Source organism: Desmodus rotundus, chromosome 5, assembly GCF_022682495.2.
Source record: "Desmodus rotundus isolate HL8 chromosome 5, HLdesRot8A.1, whole genome shotgun sequence".
In the NCBI taxonomy this organism is placed as follows: Eukaryota; Metazoa; Chordata; class Mammalia; order Chiroptera; family Phyllostomidae; genus Desmodus; species Desmodus rotundus.
Genome location: NC_071391.1, coordinates 4,409,033 through 4,429,025, shown reverse-complemented (window position 1 = coordinate 4,429,025; position 19,993 = coordinate 4,409,033). Strand labels below are relative to the sequence as shown.

The following is a 19,993-nucleotide window of genomic DNA, read 5'->3' as shown; positions in this document are numbered from 1 at the left end:
CTCTCTGGGTAGGGGCCAGGGGCAAGGCATCTGGGAGGGGAGAGGAGGGCCGTGTCGGGGCCGGACCGAGGTAGTGCAGCAGCTTCTGGGCCCGGTTCTGTGCGGGCCGCAGCTGGAACAGCTCTGGGTTCTCGTCGATGAACTGGGTGTCCACGGTGCCTGCCAGGAACTGCTGGTTGTTGAGCACGTTCTGCAGGAAGGGGATGTTGGTCTACAGGACAGAGATGGGTGGGAAGGTGTCACCATTCAGCATGGACAGGGACAGAAGACACAGGGTGCCACCCGCGCCAGCACAGCTCCCTAAGTCCCCCAGGATACCAAGCTCCCTCTAGAGTGGCATTTCCCCATCTCCCCACCACTGTCACCTTCTGCAGTCCCCTAAGCTGTCAGGGGCCTGAGCCCACTTCCTTCCTCCTCAGAGATCTGAAAACAAGCACCCCCACACTTGCCACAGTGCAGCAGCTCAGAGCAGCCACCCTCCAGCCCTCCCAGCCAGGCATCTTGAAGGAGGCCCCTCTCCACCCCCCCAACACACAACAATGATATTCTCACTAAAGTCCCAAGACATCTTGCTCCCTCCTCCTCACTGGTCACCCCTGGGAGCTCCTTTCATCCCTGCAGGATGGAGTTTTCGGGCTGTCACCGGGCCTCTCATGTGGCACGCTCTCCCTGGGTGGCCTCAGCCTTGGCCTCCAGTTCCAGAACCAAGACTCTGAAGTGGACATGCCTCCTGGGCATCTCTCCTGTGTGCTCCTCACACAAGCTCATCAAGCCCAGAACCAGCTCTCCTGGCCCTGCCCTCCTCTGCCTGCTGGCGGGTGCAAGTCCATCCAGTTACCAAACCTACAACCTGTCACCCTCACCTTGCCCTCCTCCCATGTCACTGGTGAAGCCAGGCAATTCTACCATGGCCATCTCTGGCCATGCCAAACTCCCCTGGGCTTTCACACCTTTGCACCTGCCTGGTGAGCTCTTCCTAGAAGTTTGAGGTCAAGGCCTTCTCTGTCCCCCTCTCCCTCCCTCCCCTGTCTAGTAGGCCTCAGCCCTTTGCCCAGCTCCGTCTGTCCCATGCCTGGGAGCACTTGGAGGGCCGGGTGCTGTCTGCGGTGCCCGCGTCCTTGTGTGTCATGCACACGGGCCCTCAGTTCTGCTCATTCAACTGCCGGGTGATGGTGTGAAGCTGGGACAGGGCAAGCCCCACCCAGAAGCTGCGAGGGGGCCTGCGAGCCAGTGCTGTTCGCAATGCCCAGTGACTGTGAGGCTGTGTGGCTGGCTGGGACTCTAGCGTGTGCGCCTGTGACCACGTGGCTGCAGCCCTGCCTGTCACTTCAGAGCAGGCGTCTCCATGTGTTGCCCATTCATGATCTCTGTGGGCACCTTCAATAAAGGCTCCATGTCTAGCATGGGCTGCTGTACCCTTGCTGCTCTGAGGGACTCTACCTGCCCGCCTAGGGCTCCTGTCACCTGGAGGCCCTGGTGGGAAGGGTGGGTCCCCCACCACCATCCCACAGGTGGCCAGTGCAGAGGAGGGCCCCAGCCAACATTGCCTCTCACCTGTGCAACGAGTCGGCCTGCCTGCCTGCCCATGAGACTGGTCCCTGCCCCTCCTAAAGAGGTGGGGATGCGTTAACTGGCAGAGGCATGCCATTTGAGTAGACACAACCCAGTCTCACCACCTAAAGAACCTAGAACCGCAGAAAGGTGAGGAGCAGCCCCAGAGGTGTGTCCCCACCTCACCCCCCCCCCCCCGTCACACCCTGCATTTCTCTTATAGACCTTGCCCCCCTGTTTGTTTTGGGGGCCATGCCATCCCCCCCACTGTGCTGCACCCTCCATGGGGGCAGGGGCCAGGCTCATCTGGTTCCCGGTGTACCTTAATTCCCAGCACAGGGCAGCACATGACGGATGCTGGCAAACATGTTTAGAGTGAATGAAAACATTTCTGATGGGGAGACTAGGAACAAAGAACTAGCTGATGCTGCTGAGCTGCAGAACTGACCCTGGGCTGGAATCCAGTGCCTTCCTCCTACAGACTCGGCAGCGGAGGCCCCAGAGCAACGGAGAGACAGCCTTCCCACTGCAGGGGGCTGAGCCCTCCAGGCAGCATCATTTCCTCCCCTCTCACCCCCTATGGTGCCGAGGTGCCTGCGTTAACACCCCTTGCCCCAGAAGAGGAACTTGTTTCAGTGGTTAAATGACTTGCCCAAGGTTACCTGCTGTACTAGGCAGGATTAGAATTCAACCGGTTTCCAAGTTCCCACCCACCAAGCCCCTTGGATTCAGGTCTGGAGGGAAGGGAAGGAGGCAGGGAGGATCCAAGTTGCCTGAGGACTAGGAGATACCAGGGGGTGGGGTGACTTCCCTGTTTCCTAACTGGGGGACCACTACAAGGACCAGCATGCATAACTGGTCCCCAGCCCTCTGCGCTCCCACCCAAGGCCGGCTATCAGGCGAGAAGCCAGGACCTGCCGCCCCCCCCCGCCCACGCCCACCAGGAGCCTTTTCTCTGCTGAGCCGAGCTTGTCCCAGACCACTCTCCTAGGGAAATGGCCCAGCAGGCTGAAAGGGGAGGGACCACTGACGCACAGCTTCAAACGGCGTGCCTCCCCAGCCTGCTGGGAAACCGAACGAGCCAGGCAGACCAATCGGACTGGAGGCGGAGACCGGTTGGCTCCCAAGCTCGCTGGGCGGGCAGGGAGCCTGAGAAGAGGGAGGGAGAGGGGAGGGAAGGGCGAGCAACGGGTGCGGCGCCAGCCAGGAGACCAAGCCCTCTCTGCCCCACCCCGCAGCAGCCCTGACGGGGGCGTCGCCCCAGCCCCCCTCCAGGGCCCCGTGCTTTTGGGGGACTCTCCACGTGACTTGGTGATGCAGAACGGTTATGACCTTCAGCTTGTCTGTGAACGCGAGGGTCCCAGCAACAGTGCGGGTTTGCGCCCGGCCCTGCTTGTGGGTGTGGGGACGTGGGTGTGTGGGCTTGTGTGGGTGTGTTGGGGAGGGTGCCCAGCGACATGTGACAAAGACTCCCGTCTCTGGGAGATGGTGAAGGGGCCCGCGAGCTGGCGCTTTGTCTGGCTGTCTGCAGAGTGACGGTTCGCTCAGTGGCTGCGGGCGCCCTCGCGGTGCAGGATGCTGGGGCGCCAGGGTGTCCGGGGGCGCGCGCGCCTGAGCCAGTGTGAGTGCGCTGCGGCAGGGCTCGAGGGCTGCGCGCTGGGTCCGAGCTGGCCTGGGCCTCGGGCGTGACCCGAAGCCACCCGTGAAAGCTGCAGTGGCCGCGTGTCCCCGTGACCTCGGGAGCCAGCCCGGGTGGGTCTCCGCTTACTCCTTCCTGCCTACCCTCCACGTGCGTGTCCGCGGCGGCGCGTGCCCGCTGGCGCGCACCCGCCTGCCTGTCGCCACCGCCGCGAGCCGCGCCGGGAAAAGGTGCCGGGACCGACTGAGCCTGGGCCGGGCCATGGGCCGGAGGGCGAGCGGTGGGCTGCCGGTCAGCCCCAGGCCTCACCCCCGCGGGAGAGCTGCCTGGATTCGGTGGGGGCTGGCCGGGCCCACAGGGAGGCCGGCCTGTGCCCCCTGAACTACGGATACCAGGTGAGCACCCCCTCCCTTCGTGGGGCACACCGTGGGGGCTGGCTTGGGAGGGAAAGAGCACCAGGGAGGGGGTTGGGGGCGGTTTACCTGGTGGGGGAGGGGACAGCGCGGAGGTTGGGTGCGGGCGATTCCAGGGAAGCCACAGGGAAAGGAAGTTCCGGGACCCTCCCTGCTCTCATGCCCACCTCTGCTTCCTGCCTCTGGCCTCACCTTGTCCCCAGAGCCTGGAGTCCTCCTAACTGCTTGGGAGATGTGACCTCTACTCCAGGGTGCTGGCCCTGCAGGCCACAGCCTTCCCTCATCCCTGAGGGGTCCCTTGGGCCTCTGACCCTGACTCCCCACTCAGGCCATGCTCTGGAAGCTGGCGCCTGGGACTGGGCCCTGGGTACCTGCACCAGCCCCACCTGTGCCTGGGCTCTGGCCCCTCCCTACAGGGCTCTCACCATGGCCCCGCCGCTCCTGCTGCTGCTGCTGGCCAGTGGAGCGGCTGCCTGCCCACTGCCCTGCGTCTGCCAGAACCTGTCCGAGTCGCTCAGCACCCTCTGTGCCCACCGAGGCCTGCTGTTCGTGCCGCCCAATGTGGACCGGCGTACGGTGGAGCTGCGGCTGGCGGATAACTTCATCCAGGCTTTGGGGCCACCAGACTTCCGCAACATGACGGGGCTGGTGGACCTGACGCTGTCCCGCAACGCTATCACCCGCATTGGGGCCCGCTCCTTCGGGGACCTGGAGAGCCTGCGCTCCTTGCACCTGGACGGCAACAGGCTGGTTGAGCTGGGCACCGGCAGCCTGCGGGGCCCCATCAACCTGCAGCACCTCATCCTGAGCGGCAACCAGCTGGGCCGCATCGCACCAGGGGCCTTCGATGACTTCCTGGACAGCCTGGAGGATCTGGACCTGTCCTACAACAACCTGCGGCAGGTGCCCTGGGCCGGCATCGGTGCCATGCCTGCCCTGCACACCCTCAACCTGGACCACAACCTCATCGACACACTGCCTCCGGGCGCCTTCGCCCAACTTGGCCAGCTCTCCCGCCTCGACCTCACCTCCAACCGCCTGACCACACTGGCACCCGACCCACTCTTCTCCCGGGGGCGCGATGCCCAGGCCTCACCCGCCCCCCTGGTGCTGAGCTTCAGTGGGAACCCCCTGCACTGCAACTGCGAGCTGCTGTGGCTGCGGCGGCTGGCCCGGCCCGACGACCTGGAGACGTGTGCCTCCCCGCCAGGCCTGGCCGGCCGCTACTTCTGGGCAGTGCCCGAGGGCGAGTTCTCCTGTGAGCCGCCCCTCATTGCCCGCCACACACAGCGCCTCTGGGTGCTGGAGGGCCAGCGGGCCACGCTGAGGTGCCGGGCCCTCGGGGACCCTGCGCCCACCATGCACTGGGTTGGCCCTGATGACCGGCTGGTCGGAAACTCCTCCCGAGCCCGGGCTTTCCCCAATGGGACCCTGGAGATTGGGGTGACAGGCTCTGGGGACGCAGGGGACTACACCTGCATTGCCACCAACCCTGCTGGTGAGGCCACAGCCCACGTAGAGCTACGGGTGCTAGCCTTGCCCCACGGTGGGAACAGCAGCGCTGAGGGGGGCCGCCCCGGGCCCTCGGACATTGCTGCCTCAGCCCGCACTGCTGCCGAGGGTGAGGGGACACTAGAGTCTGAACCAGCCGTGCAGGTGACAGAGGTGACTGCCACCTCAGGGCTGGTGAGCTGGGGGCCAGGTCGGCCAGCAGACCCTGTGTGGATGTTCCAAATCCAGTACAACAGCAGCGAGGATGAGACCCTCATCTACCGGTGAGGATGTGCTTTGCAGCCCATCGGCCCTACACTTCTGGCCCCTTCTCTGTCCTTGGGGCTTCCACACACCCTTCCTCAGCTTCTGAGCGGCCTGGGGGTGGTGGGTTATAGGGGGAGGGGCGGGTCAGGCACCAGGAAGAGGAGGTGGGTGGTGCACCCCCAGGTCTCTCCCATGTGGCTGAGCCACTGGAAGCCGCCCCCGCCCACGCTGCTGCGTGATTAAGCACGTGGCCAGCTGCACACGCACGCTACTCACCTCTGGTGATGGGGGTCTCCCCTCCCTCGCTTGCCCCGGGCTGGGTGCCAGGGCACACTCCCGCCTGTCCCCCCGCACTGTCTCCAGTGCCACATGCGTGTGTCTGTCTGGGTTTCTCTGCTCTCTGGAGTGAGCACACAAGGTCCCTGTGGTCCTGGGGGAAGAGGGTGTTCAGAGCTGGGACCTGGGAACACAGGGGAGGGCGGCAGGGGTGGGGCCGGGGCCTGGACCCCGAGACCTGGGCTCTGACCACCAGCCCTTGCCTGCAGGATCGTCCCAGCCTCCAGCCACCACTTCCTGCTGAAGCACCTGGTCCCTGGTGCCGACTATGACCTCTGCCTGCTGGCCCTGTCACCTGCTGCTGGGCCTTCCGACCTCACAGCCACCAAGCTGCTGGGCTGTGCCCACTTCTCCACGCTGCCGGCCATGCCCCTGTGCCACGCCCCACAGGCCCACATGCTTGGGGGAACTCTGACCGTGGCTGTGGGTGGGGTGCTGGTGGCTGCCTTACTGGTCTTCACTGTGGCCTTGCTGGTTCGGGGCCGGGGGGCTGGAAATGGCCGCCTCCCCCTCAAGCTCAGTCATGTCCAGTCCCAGACCAATGGAGGCCCCAGCCCCACACCCAAGACCCACCCACCACGGAGCCCCCCACCACGCCCGCAGCGCAGCTGCTCTCTGGACCTGGGAGACACCGGCGGGTGCTACGGTTATGCCAGGCGCCTAGGAGGGGCCTGGGCCCGACGGAGCCACTCTGTGCATGGGGGACTGCTTGGGGCAGGGTGCCAGGGGGTGGGGGGCAGTGCGGAGCGGCTGGCAGAGAGTGTGGTGTGATAGGAAGGGAGACAGCCCCAGGGGAAGGGCGTGGGGTGGGCAGCCACCTTGCCTGGGTGGGCCAGCACTGCCTGGGAGTCCCTCCCACTTTTACCCTCGGTACCTCAGGCCCCTGTGCTTGGCGGGACAGAGGGCCTTCTCCCTGGTCTGGCCCACAGACGGGCCTAAGGGGACAGGTCCCTCCAACAGGTGCTCACAGCTGCCAAGGCAGCGGCTGCAGCCACCAATTGGGAGTCTTGTTTTTCTTTATAATAAAATTGTTGGGGACACCTCAGTGATAGTCTCTGGTGTCATCCTGCTAGAGGAAGGGGAGACAAGTGGGCCAGTGGAGGCACACAGATAGGACAGGTCAGGGGTGAGACTGCCAGCCCCACGGAAGCAGCCCAAGCAGATCTGGGTGCCCTTGGCTTCGTCATCCACCTGATGACTGAGTGCTGTGGCCTGGTGGCTTCTCACCTGGGTGAGCGGGGGCCTGGCCCCTGGCCCGGACACCTGAGCCCTCTGCTGTGCCTGCAGGCGTTCCTGGCAGGCCGCGGACAGCATGTGGCTACCTTGGTGCACATTACAGCGTGCAAATGGCCACAGGAGCAGGCGGGAGATGGCAGAGCCCTTCGGGACTAAAGGCCTGGCCAGGCAACACCCTAACACAACTCCAAAAGCACCCCCAGCCTTGTTTGCACCAGCCTCATTCACCACCTCCCTGGGCCCCTTCTGGATCTGTGAAGTGTCCTCCCAAAGGGACTGGGACGGGCTTGGACTCTCACTGCCCAGGGCCCCGCGGGCTTTGCTCAGGCTCATCTGCAAAGACTGGGTTGAACCTCCCTCACGGGACACAGGAGGGGCAAATGGCAGAGGGACCCCCAAGCCTGCCAGGCCACTCTGCTTAGCTTCCCCACGTGGGAGCCACAGCCCGTGGCGGCAACCTTGTTCTGCATCCACAGGCCCTGGCTGGGAGGGAGAGCACTCCGAACCCCACACCCCCAGGCACAGGTGCTTCTCCACCTGCGCCAGGTGCAGCCAGGTGCTTCAAGACCGTGCAGGGGCCCAGCTCCACCGAGAAGGGCGGTGCCTGCACCCCAGGGCCCGCAGTGGGGCGGGGCCATGGCGGCCCGGTATCTGTGCTGAGGGCGGGGTATCTGATTCTGTGCAGGCCCGTGTGGTTCGGACAAGCAACACAGTGAGAGCTGGCCCAGTAGGTGTGCACCTGCACGCATACGTGCAGGCCAGGCTCACACACTTGTGGGTGTGTGCAGTGATGACACTCATGTGTGCCCGCCCACCCAGCCCGGAACACATACCTGGGTGTAGGCCAAGAGTGACCCTGGTTTACATAAATGAAACAAGTTCTCAGCAGAGGAGCAGGGGAGCCTGAGCCCCCAGAGGGCCTGGACAGAGGGCGGGGGTGGCGCAGGGCTGTGGGAGGGGGAGGCAGGGGAGATGGCAGCCAGGAGCTGCAGGGCAGCAGATGCTGGGCTGGCGGAGGCTCCAGGTGTGGCTGCACATCTGAAGAAGACCTGGCCTCCCACCCTGTGGCCCCGGCCCCGGCCTTCCTGCTCCACCTCCAGGGCTCGTGAGCCCTCCAGGCCTAAGGACAGGCCTATTTCCCAGGGGTAAGACCACAGGGCCAGCCAGGGTCACCAACAAGGAGCACACAGCAACAGTTGGGGGCAGGTGAGTGGGGTAGCTGCGTCCCCCGCTGGGGTCATGGTGTGCACTGATCCCCCAGCCCCAGGACACCCTGCTGGGAACACCCGAGCTCCCTCAGCGAGAAAGTGGGTTGAGCCCATGCTGTCATGAAATGGTACCTTGATCAGGAGCCCCAGGGATCCTCACAGAAGAGGGCAGAGCCCCGCCCCCCAGCACCCCAGGGACCTCTGTTCCCTGTGAGCTGGGCTGACAGCCTGAGGGGACACGGCATGGGCACAGGCTCACTCCCTTTCTCCTTCCCTCCCACATGCTTTCTCCAAAAGGCTCCTGTACCCACTGGGGCACCTGCAGGATGCACCCCAGACCTTATCAGCAGGAGAGTAGCCACTACACACCCCGGCTGCACCAGCCAAGTCTGGATCACGGGCCGGGCTGGAAGCAGCTATGAGGAGATGGCGGAGAGGAAGGGCCCCAGCCAGCTCCCCTGCACACCTCGCATGCTGCAGGCAGGGTGCCCTCTGCTATGGGCGACTGTCCTTTGGGAATGCCCAGAAGAGGGTGACAAGTGGGGCTGCCTGGCAACGTCTGCTGGGGGAGGCCCAAGGGGTGCGGGCAGCACTGACCCCAAGGACAAGACTGTGTGGCTGTGGTTTCATCTCCAGCTACAGACTTGGGTAATGGAGCCCGACCAAGAGACCAAGGGCCGTGTTGGGTCCTTGCCTGGCCCCCGGGCTGCCAGCCCTCTAAGGGCGGGCCCGTGGCCGCCTCCTGCCCTGTGCTCGGGCCTCCGGCTTTAGCCTCCCTCCCTGGCTGTCCCTGAAGTACCAAACACGGCTCAAAACACAGGCTCCACGGCCTCCACCCAAACCCATGGGACCAAGGGTTCCAGAGGGAGGCCTGGTAACATGTGGATTAACAAGCTGGCCGGATGTTCTCACCCAGGAGGGGCACGAGAAGTGTGGGGCCCACAGAATGAAACCCGACTCCGGCTAAGGGCACCCAGACTGGGGCCCAGGGACGCCAGGGCTCAGCAGCAGCAGTGACCAAGCGCAGACAGGGAGTCCACAAGCGGCGACGGGCAGGGCGTAGGGACAGGCTGGGCTGCAGCCTCTCACCTTCACGCCTCGGACTCGGAACTCGGCCAGGGCTCTGCTCATCTTGGTGGCGGCTGTGGGGTGGTCTTTGCCGTGTGCGATGACTTTGACCAGCAGGGAGTCGTAGTGGGGGGAGATGACAGCTCCCTGGAAGGCAGAAGCGTTGTCCAGGCGGATGCCCATGCCCTCTCCGCTCCGGAACACCTGCAGGGAGAGGCAGGTGGGCTCAGGGATGGGTCAGAAGCCAGACTGAAGACGCCACCCCCACCCAGGCTGGACAAGGTACACAAGGGCACCGCAGGCGAATCCCAGCTCTGGCATGTGAAGTTCCATTTCATGTCTGCCAGTGCCCAGAGGGAAGCGGGGCAGAGAATGATGGGTCAGAGAGGTGGATCTGGGGGGACGGACAGGGGCTCCACAGTCTAATGGAGAGGGGACCAAGGGGTGGGGGACAGGTTTGGGGTGTCTGGGGTTAACTAGTGCACATATGAGGTCTGTGATGGGGGCGGGGTGAGCCCTGTGGAGCACAGCTGTAAGGAAGATGGGGAGTGGGAGGGGCAGCCCCAGGGCTCGGGGCACCCACTGCACTGTGCTTCCGCTTCTCAGGGGCAGAGGCCTGTGTTCAATACAAAGGAACTTAATAAAATATTTAAGAGTGAACATTCAGCTGTGAGCAGGAACTGCCAGCTAAAAATATTCTGTGGTAAACCAGGCTTGGAGCAGCCGGACTAGGAAGGGGAGACAGGGGAAGGCGGCGTCCAGGGCAGGGCTGCCCCTTCCGGGGTGAGGACAGAGAAGACTGGACAGTGCTCTGGCCGGGGGCCAGCCCCCACCAGAGACCGGACTGCTGTGGGGGCCGGAGCCTGCTGCCCCCGGTGCTCTGCCTTGGGCCTACCAGCTGCATGCACTTTCAGAACCCAGACAGCCCCTGCCCCTCCCCTGTCGCTTGTTTTTCAGAAGCCCGGTATCTGTCTCAAACTGGATCTCGCCCTCCTCCGTGGACCGGGAGCAGAATCTGAGCTCCTGTCCTGCATCCTGGGAGGTGCAGGCCAGATGGGGAGCCAGTAAAATGGCAGAGCCGGTGACAGCACCGCTGACACCGGGACCCAGAGGTATTCTTAGTCGGCATGAGATGGGGGCAGGAATAAGCCCCGAGCAGGCCAGAGGGTCCCTGCTCTCAGCATCGGGAGGGGAGAAATGGCTTCCTGTGTGAGAGGAAGGAGAAGGTTTGGGAAGTGTGACCGGAGAAGGCGCAGGTCGGGGGCTTGGGGAGCCTGCCCTGGCCCACCTCACCCTCCTGCCAAGAGCCTGCCTCTCAGCTTCCTCCCACCCTCCACCCCCCACCCCAACTCCCACAGCTACCCTTGCTCAGCGTGGCTCCTCTGCTGGGGCATCAGGGCCTCCAGCGCTTTGCAGCACTGGGTGCTGCCTTGCCAGCCACCCTCCCTCAGACTGAAGGCAGGGCTGGAGCCAGCAGCACCATTCTGTCTTTGGGCTCTCGTGGGAACAGAGTCCAGGGCCTGGGCCTCGTTTCTGGGGGCCCTGCCTTTGGCTCCACTAGCTGCTCTGCCCCATTCTGGTGACCCCTGCTGGCTTACTAGCCTGTACACATGGCAGCCTCTCCCCAGGGTGCTCCTCCCTTCCTCTAGGGAAGGGCCAGGCTCCCACCTACAGAAGCCAGCTTCAGACCAGAAAGGGACCTCCCTCACTTCGTGCCCCTCAGAAGCAGTGGGGCCCAAGAATCCTGACACAGGTGGAGACCACGGCTGCGCGGCCAGAGGTCAGAATGTGGGCCCTACCTCGATGCGGCCGGTGTCCGGCTGGAAGCTGCGCGAGGGGTCCTCAGTGGTGACCCGGCACTGGATGGCACAGCCGTTGATGCGGATGTTCTCCTGCCGCAGGCCCAGGTCAGGTAGGCTCCGGCCCTCAGCCACGTGGATCTGGGCGTGGACCAGGTCCACACTGCGGGAGGAGGGGGAACACGGGACCAGGAGGGGAGCATGAGGCGGGGGGGTAGACAAGGCGGCAGTCCACACATAGACTCCGCACACCCTGCCGATTCTTCCCCAGCCTGGGCAGCCGGCTCCTCCCGATCCACTGAGTGGCGCGCCCAGCCCAACCCCCAGAACTCTGCAGTCTGAACAAGAAGAACAGGGCGGCTGGAGGGGCAGCCGCACTCTTTGCATCCACCCATTCTTACACCCCTCCCAAACCACCCCTTCCGGTGCTCTGCCCTTTTCCTCCCTGGGGTCTCCCGGCCCTCTGGCTGCCCCCAAACTCTCCCTCGGCCAAGCCTGGGTTTGCAGCCTCAGGCACCCTGTCCTTAGAGTCATTGTGCTGTTCTCCGTGTGTGGGCGGGGTGGGGAGTGGTGTGGTGAGATAATGGGGTTGTGAAGGCCGGGCTCCTTGCAGTGGGGGCCACAGCTGTGGGTGGGCCCACACAGGTGGACGTTGAGGTCAGGATGCCGTCTGCCCAGGCCCTTGCTGCAGCTGGGGTTGAGCCCAAGGTCCCACGCCCCTCAAGAAGATTTGAGAGCAGGGAGCTCTCCAAGTGCGCAGGCTTCAAAGCTCGGCCTCGCTGACCACCACGCTACTAAGGACAGCAACAAGTCCAAGCGGGAAAAACCCATGGTGTGGGACTTCCGGGCAGGATGGAGGCGCAGGTAAACACGATTTGCCTCCTCACACAACCACAGAAAACATCACAACTAGACCTCAAAACAAGTAACACCCAGAACCGTCAGAAAATCGAGCTGTTTGGAAGTCCGACAACCAAGGATTTAAAGAAGCCACAGTCATCCCGGCAGGTGGGACCGGTGAGAGACGGAGATGGGTGAAGAGGTGCAGAGATTCCGCAGCAGAACAGGCAGCCCCACATTCACGTGTGGTGGATAAAAATCAGGAGGGTTACCTTGGGAGCCCCAGGCCAGACCACACAGCCCAGGGTTCCAGAGCCATGAAGATAAATCCCCACAACTTCTGGCTGTAAAAACCCGTGGGGTTTGAGGCAGCAGAAGAAACTGCCAGATTTTCAAGAGACTCCACTTAAAGGGCCTGCAGGGACTTCAAACATAGGCAGACCCACCCCCTGTGGGATTCAGCTGGAAGGGTGCCAGTCATACAGGGCGAATGCTGGGCAAACCTCCAAAAGCCCGGCAGTGGCACAGTCCCCTCTCTTAGCCCTTCCCCCCAAAAGAGCTATAAGGTGGTGAGGCAGGTTGCCCCACCCCGGTGATTACTTAAGGCTCCGCCCCACATAATTTACAGGTGCCTTTTCTACAATAGGCCACACTACTAAGACAGGGAGTCAAAGCAGCCCTACCTAATACACAGAAACAAACACAGGGAGGCTGCCAAATTGAGGAGACAAAGAAATATAGAACAGAACAAAATCCCAGAAAAAGAACTACATGAAACAGAGATAGCCAGCCTATCAGATGCAGAGCTCAAAACACTGGTGATCAGGATGCTCAGAGAACCCACTGAGTGCGGCCACAACATAGTAACGACCCGCGCGGAAATGACGGTTACGTTAAGTGAAATAAAGAAAAATCTACAGGGAAGCAACAGTTGAGGGCATGAAGCCAGGATTCAAATCAACAATTTGGAACATAAGGAAGAAATAAGCATTCAACCAGAATGGCAAGAAGAAAAAAAGAATTAAAAAAAACAAGGATAATATAAGGGGCCTCTGGGACATCTCCCAATGTACCAACATCTGTATTACAGGGGTGCCAGCAGAAGAGGAAGAGCAAGAACTTGAAAACTTATTTGAAAAAATAATGGAAGAAAACTGCCTTAATTTGGTGAAGGAAATAGACATACAAGTCCAGGAAGCACAGAGAGTCCCAAAAAAGTTGGACCCAAAGAGGACCACACAACATAATTAAAATGCCAAAGGTTAAAGATAAAGAGAGAATCTCAAAAGCAGCAAGAGAAAAGCAGAGTTACCTACAAAGGAGTTCCCATTAGACTGTCAGCTGATTTCTCTAAAGAAACTTTGCAGGCAAGAAGGGACTGGCAAGAAGTATTCAAAGTCACGAAAAGCAAGGACCTACATCCAAGATGACTCTGTCCAGCAAAGCTATCATTTAGAATGGAAGGGCAGACAAAGTGCTTCCCAGACAAGGTAAAGCTAAAGGAGTTCATCATCACCAAGCCCTTATTATATGAAATGTTAAAGGGACTTATTTAAAGAAGATCAAAAATATGAACATTAAAATGACAACAAATTCACAACTATCAACTGTTGAATCTAAAAAAAAAAAAACCAAACTAAGCAAACAACTAGAACAGGAACAGAATCATAGGTACAGAGATCACGTGGAGGGTTACAGCAGGGAGGAGCGGTAGAATGGGGGAAAGGTGCAGGGATTAAGAAGCGTAATTGGTAGGTGCAAAGTGGACGGGAGGTTAAGAAGAGCATAGGGAACGGAGAAGCCGAAGATCTTATATGCACAACCCATGGACATGAACCAAGCGTGGGGGGTGGATTGCTGGAGGGAAGGGGTGTACCAGGGGGAGGGGGCAAAGGGGAAAAAAACTGGGACAACTATAATAGCACAATCAATAAAATATATTCAGATAAAAGAAAAATCAACTGCAGTGCTTTCAATTTGTCGCTGAGGCTTGCGGTAAGGACAGCTGGGGAGCCGCCCTGGCAGGCTGCACTACGTGTTGTGTGTTTCTTGCTAAATAACTTTGGAGCAGTGGTGACAGTCGCCATGCGTCACCAAGTCTGCGTGCTGCGGACTGAGGCTGTCTCAAGCTTTATCTCCACAATGGTGCCCTCAGAGTCGCTGGCACTATTATCAGAGGAGGAGCCCGAGGGTCAGACGGACTGCCGCTCACCCAGGCTCCCCGCAGCTGGGACAGCGGAGGAAGCTGTGCCCCAGCCCGTGCCTGTCTGACACCCCCCGACCCTCGAGCAAACCAAGACTTCCCTCCTTCGCAGAAAAGGCTTGCGGCAGGCTCGAGGTGGATGGTTTTACAGCAGCACAGCGGGGAGAGTCGTGTGGGGCCAGAGTATGAGGCCAGAGCGTCTGTCTCCATTCAGCCTTTGTCTCGAGATCAAGGAGTCTGGGGGCCTCTGTGCGCCTGCTGGGCATCCTCAGTCTCAGGGGGTTAGGGGTCGGGGAAGGAACGGTCAAGAAAGTTCCATGGTGAGATGGCCTGGCTCCAAGTCAGGGCTTAACACTTAACAAGGAAATGGCTCAAAATATGGATCTTGAAACAATGAAAGACCACTGAATTGTTTATGAAATGGGCAGGTTTTTAAAAAATGCCCGTACTCGATCCTTGTAGGAACACAAGTCGGGACGAGCAGTTGGGAGCGCTAACTAGGTGAGGGGCTGCCTGCCCTCTGCCGGGCGACCCCTCCTCCGGTGTCAGTCCTCAGAGCTCGGAGAGGCAGGAGGACACTGAGGCACAAAGGTACTGACAAGAGCAGCCAGGAGCCACCTCAGTGCCCACTAACGGAGGACTCTGTCAGTAACTCACGACTCACTCAGATGACGGAAGAGCGTGCAGCCACGACAAGTATTCAGAAAAGTCCCGGGGCCTGGGGATTCCTTCAACAAGCACTGAATTTAAAAAGTAGATGAAAAATCTACGTAGAACAACACAATTGTGTCAAACTATTTACATAATAAAGTAAATAAAGGTGGAAAGAGGCCAAAGCTTTACAGCAGACTTAGGCCTGGGTTCTAGTCCCAGCTGAGTGACCTTGGGTGACTCTCTTAACCTTTCTGAGCCACAGCTTCCTCATCTAAAAAGTGGGGATGATCAGCACCTTCCTCCCGGGTGGCTGTGTCTCGCAGCGCACAGCACGGCTGGGAGCCTCCTCAGCATTTTATGTGTGGGGGGCTCTAAATCGTTTTAATCTGCTGCTTTGTGCTAATACATAAGGGTGTCATGCTTTTATAATAATATCTGCAAAAGGCAACTAGATCCCTAACTGCTCGCTCCCCCAAGGAGAGTGAGCTGAGCTCCCAGCTGCCCGCTCCCCAGGAGCCACCTGGCGGATTTTGCACAGAAGCGAGGGCAGCCCTTCCCCAGCCCCGCCCGCCCGGCTCACTCGGTGATCTCCTCTGTGACCGTGTGCTCCACCTGCAGGCGGGAGTTGACCTCGATGAAGTAGTGCTTGCCGTGCTTGTCCACCAGGAACTCCACGGTGCCCGCGTTCTCGTAGCCCACCTGTGGGGCAGCCGTGTAAGTAAGCAGGTGCAGTGATGGAAGCCCCGTGGAAACAGCCTCATCCGCCAGTTGGTTCCATAAAAAAACAGACTGCAGCACACTCCGCCCTGTCCGAAGGCAGGCAGCTCACCAGCCCTGCCCCCGGGGAGGGAAGTACCCAGAACCCATGGCTGGACCCCTGCCCAGATGTCTCCCCAGAACGCCACAGGCAGCCTCAGATGGCTGCACCCAGTGTGTCTGGACAAGACAGCAGCAGCAGCTCCCACTGCCCCAGACACATGCCCTTTCCCCTGCGGCCTCCTTGCTTTTCCGGCACTAGGACCCCCTGCCCCCATACACACACCCCAGCCTCTCCTGGACCCTTCCTGTCCTCAGAGGTCTTCAGAAAGTCCCCTCTCCTCTGCTCAGTCATCACCTCAGACCACTACCGCCAGAGGGGCCGTTTCAGAGAAAGCAACCAGTGAGGATTCTAACTCAAAACGTAGCCCCAGCCCAGTTTCACTGTGGTCTTCCCCCAACCACAAACTAGACTTCAGACAGCTCCCGCAAATCTGCTCTGGGATGACACAACAAATAATGGTAGTAGTAATAATAATAATAATAATAAGCCAATAAACAAGACCAAAATCAAGGTGGAAACACTCCTTATAAGAAAAAACAAAATCTCAACTCTTAAATCAACACCTCACGTTAACCGTGGTGGAAGCCTACCGCAGAGCGCTGACCCTGGCTTCCAGTTTGGGGACAGTGACAGAATCCCTGCCATCCTCTCTCTGGGCTGCCCAGCTCTGGAGAGGGCAGGTCTGGAGACACTCTCACTGGGGCTCTGGGATGGGGAGCAGGTGTGGGGCTGGACGCCTGGACTCGGAGAGGGGGTGGGGTCAGGAGGGCTCAGACGGACAGAGAGCAGGGCCGCTGCTGGTGGTCTGGCCAGGCAGGTGCTCTCCCAAGCCAGGTGTGGGGGCAGGCCACTGCTGCGGAGTCCCTGCCCGTCTCCACGCCCCAGCAGAGCGGAGACTGGCTGAAGGCAGGCCTTAGGGGTGAAGGGTGGCAATAGATGTGATATAGGAGCCCGTTAAGAATGACTGAGGAAGAAATGTCTTAATGGTGTTTCTTAATCCTGATAGGATCCACTGAACCCCATTGCTTTTGTCCCAGGGGTTAGCTGGTGCCACGCAGGACAGGGTACTGAGGGTGTGGCCAGTGGCCTTGCCCCCTCCCTCTTCTCAGACCCCAGGCTTTGCCTCTGGGCCTGGAGCCTCTGCTGTCCCAAGGTCTCTTCATCAGCCTTCTGTCCTCCAACAGAGTCCCTCCCCCTCCCAGAGCCAGTCACTCTGGGCCTCCCTGCTCCCCAGCAGACTGCCCACATCTGAACGCCAGTGACCACTGGCTGTGAGGCCTATACCAGCCAGAGCTCAGAGCGAGCCTGCACGAACAGGCTCCTTGTCTCTAGGTGGAAAACTGCGTCCCCAAGAGCCCCTGCCCTTCACCTGCTTAGCAAGTTTGACAGAGTCGCCGGTGAGCTGAGCACGGAGCTGAGGGTCCAGGTGGGCAGCAGGGGCGATCTCGACCACCTTCTGGTGTCGCCGCTGGATGGAGCAGTCTCGCTCATACAGGTGCAGGATGTTCCCGTACTGGTCCCCTGCGGAGGAGGGTTAGCTGGGCTCAGTCTCTCCTGGAATCTAAACACCCGCTAAAGGCCCAACCATCCCAGGCATCCGCTATGGCCCACCAGTGCCTGCTCCCAGCAGCGGGGGCAGCCAGGAGCACAGGCCCTGCCCTGCCCTGCCCCGCAGCCTGCCCAAATAGGGCAGCCGCTTCTGGAGGGAGAGCTCCTGGGGTCCCAAAGGCCAGCGCAGCAAGGAAGGTTGGGCCCGCAGGCCGCTGTGACCCAGGAATGGCCCCACTCACCTAGGATCTGTACCTCGATGTGGCGTGGCTTCTCAATGAACTTTTCCACAAACAGCGCCCCATTCCCGAAGGCAGCCAGAGCCTCTGAGTAGGCCCGGGTATAGTTTTCCTCCAGCTCCTGGGGGCGGGTGGAGGCTGAGCAGACATTGGACCCCTCTGCACCACCCCGACCCACTCCCAGACCTGCAGTGGCTCTGCAGTGGCCTCCCAGCCCTGGCCCCTGCTCACGTCATAGCTGTGCACGACCCTCATGCCACGGCCCCCGCCCCCATAGGCAGCCTTGAAGATGATGGGGAAGCCGTAGGTGTTGGAGAACTCGTGGGCCTCGTGCAGGGAAGTGATGGGGGCATCCGTGCCGGGGACCACGGGGACACCTGTTGGGAGACAGGCATGTGGGGCCTTTGCCACAGGCTGGAGTCCCTACCAAAACCCACCAGCCCCCACCCCGGAGGGCCCCTCTGGAGCTGCACGGTCCCCACGGCTTGCTGCCATACTCACCTGCAGCGATGGCGATGGCCCGGGCCTCCACCTTATCTCCCATCTTTCGAACCACTTCCGGGCTTGGTCCAATGAACCGGACCCCGGCGTCCTGGCAGGCTTGGGCGAAGTCCGCGCGCTCTGACAGAAACCCGTAGCCAGGGTGCACCGCGTCCACATTGTTTTCCTGGGGGCAGAAGAGTGGCACGCCCTCAAATTACTTCACACGGGCCACACCAAACCCTGTAGCTCTTGTGCCTTCCCCACCTCACTTGCTCGCTCCATCCATCCCTCCATCCATCCACACACACTTATGCTGGCTGGCGTGGGGCTTGGGCACAGCACAGGGAAGGCACAGGAACCAGCCCCGGCCCTTAAGAGGCATCCTGGCCCAGCCTGGCTCACCTTGGCCACCTTGATGATGTCCGGGATGTGCAGATAGGCCTGCACTGGGGCAAGGCCGCGGCCAATGAGATAGGCTTCGTCTGCTTTCTGCCGGTGCATCTGGCCTGTGTCCTGCTCCGAGTACACAGCCACAGTGCGGATGCCCAGCTCTGTGCAGGCGCGGAACACGCGGATGGCGATCTCACCTGGGGGCAGGGGGCAGCGCGGTGAGAAGTTAGATTCCTGGGTGCTAAGAGAAGCAGATATCATGGCAGGGAGCTGGAGGGAAGAGGAGAGCGAAGGCTGGGGCCAGCCCACACCCGCTGTCCCGGACCCAGGGGGCTCACCCCTGTTGGCCACCATGACCTTCTTGATGGGCTTGTACTCCAGGTGCCGGACATTTGGGGAGGCAGCAGGGGTGGTGGAGGTTCGGCAGATGCCCCGGAGCCTCAGGCCCCCGCAGATGGCTCGGAACTTCAGCATCTGGGGAGGGAAGTCAGAGCCAGGCTGGAGCAGCCTCAGCAGGGAAGGTCCCCAGAAAGAGTGGGGTTCCCACCTCATCCCCACAGCGGCCCCAGGTAAAGGCCAGCACCGGCACCCTCCTCATTCCCTGGGGGGCTAGGTGGCCGCAGGACAGGGAGTAAATCAAACCCAAGGGAGCCCAAGCTTACCCTAACTCTCTAATACTCACTGGAGTGTTTACAACACTCCAAGCTCCCAGAGCAATGTCAAGGCCAGGAGAGGCACAGCAGGACGAAGGTGTGCACGTGCGTCGTCAGCACCCCCTCCGATGCTGTCTGCTGGTCAGGCAGCCCTGATGAAGAGCCTCCCCCCACCACACTGGCCCGTGTGTGCCGCCCTCAGGGTTCTGTCTGGCTGCGCGATGAGGGTAACCACGGCCCAGAGAACCCACATCACTGTGACTGCTCCAGAAGCCAAGCCCCTGATCAGTTAAAATGCAACCCTCCTCTCTAGCGCGGGCTTCTGAATACACCGGTAACGAAAACCGGCTGAGGGCAGGTGAAATGGGCCAGACACGAAAAGACAAATACTGCATGAGTCCGCTCACATGAGGTCCCTAGAGTCCAATTCGTTCACAGAGACAGTGGGAGGGCCGGTGACAGGCAGGTGAGGAGTTAGGCTTTCGCAGGGACAGAGTTAGGCTGGGGATGACGACGCTCTGGAGACAGGCGTGGCGATGGTTGCGCGCACGGTGTGAACGCACTTGCCCCCGCCGAACCGTGCGCTTACAAACGGTTGAGATGGCAAATTCTGTCAGATACATTTTACCACAATAAAAAGGATTTTTAAAAGAACCAACTGAGGGCAACTTACAGCCCAGAATGTAGAACATCTTCAGAGGTAAATCACCCCTCGTTTTACAAATGAAGAAAAACAAGGCCCAGGCGAGTTTAAAAAGATACGTTCGAAGTCACACAGCTGTCCACCCAGCCTGGCACTTGGTCCTTCCCCACCCCTACTGCCTTTATCTAGCTAACTGTGTGATTCATTTTTTAGCAAAGTTTAAAATGCTTGACTCACCCATTTGTTCTACATAGGGAACATAAACACATAATCAATAAATAAAATAGATACTGCAAAACCCTCAGTGTCTTATTATAGCCAATGAGATGGAGAAGGGGAAATAAATACCAAACAGGAAGAAAAGAGAAGAAAAGAAATAAGGAAATAAACAGAAAAAAGAGAAGATGGAAGCTGTGGGCTGAAGGAGAGAGGCTAGGCCCTGAGCATCAGCCCGTGCCCAGCGCAGCCCTGGCGCAGCCCCGGCACAGGGCGGGAGCGAAGAGAAGGCCACT

The 19,993-nt window shown here is 60.4% G+C and overlaps 2 protein-coding genes across 11 annotated transcripts in view; one reads left to right on the top strand and one right to left on the bottom strand.

Moving 5' to 3' along the window:
* Positions 1-19,993, bottom strand: part of PC (pyruvate carboxylase) — a 93,078-nt gene that overhangs the window by 4,654 nt on the left and 68,431 nt on the right. For 8 of the 9 annotated variants that reach the window (XM_024574023.3, XM_024574024.3, XM_024574022.3 and 5 more), the window contains 10 exons: positions 18,524-18,659; positions 18,198-18,382; positions 17,814-17,979; positions 17,544-17,689; positions 17,316-17,433; positions 16,895-17,046; positions 15,286-15,404; positions 11,009-11,171; positions 9,231-9,413; positions 67-211 (listed from right to left, as the gene is read on the bottom strand). In XM_024574023.3, the coding sequence (XP_024429791.2) occupies positions 67-211; positions 9,231-9,413; positions 11,009-11,171; positions 15,286-15,404; positions 16,895-17,046; positions 17,316-17,433; positions 17,544-17,689; positions 17,814-17,979; positions 18,198-18,382; positions 18,524-18,659 (1,513 nt within the window). Of the gene's footprint in view, positions 1-66; positions 212-9,230; positions 9,414-11,008; positions 11,172-15,285; positions 15,405-16,894; positions 17,047-17,315; positions 17,434-17,543; positions 17,690-17,813; positions 17,980-18,197; positions 18,383-18,523; positions 18,660-19,245; positions 19,424-19,993 lie in introns of those variants that run through there. The other variant, XM_045183228.2, reaches the window with a different exon arrangement.
* On the top strand, positions 2,287-6,742 carry LRFN4 (leucine rich repeat and fibronectin type III domain containing 4). 2 transcript variants are annotated; one of them, XM_045183229.2, is made up of 3 exons: positions 2,287-3,585; positions 4,020-5,378; positions 5,907-6,742. In XM_045183229.2, the coding sequence occupies exons 2-3, from the start codon at positions 4,030-4,032 to the stop codon at positions 6,466-6,468; spliced, it is 1,911 nt and encodes a 636-aa protein (XP_045039164.1). In that variant the 5' UTR covers positions 2,287-3,585; positions 4,020-4,029; the 3' UTR covers positions 6,469-6,742. The 2 variants fall into 2 exon arrangements, with proteins under 2 accessions (XP_045039164.1, XP_053780369.1); XM_053924394.2 differs by having other exon boundaries at positions 3,290-5,378.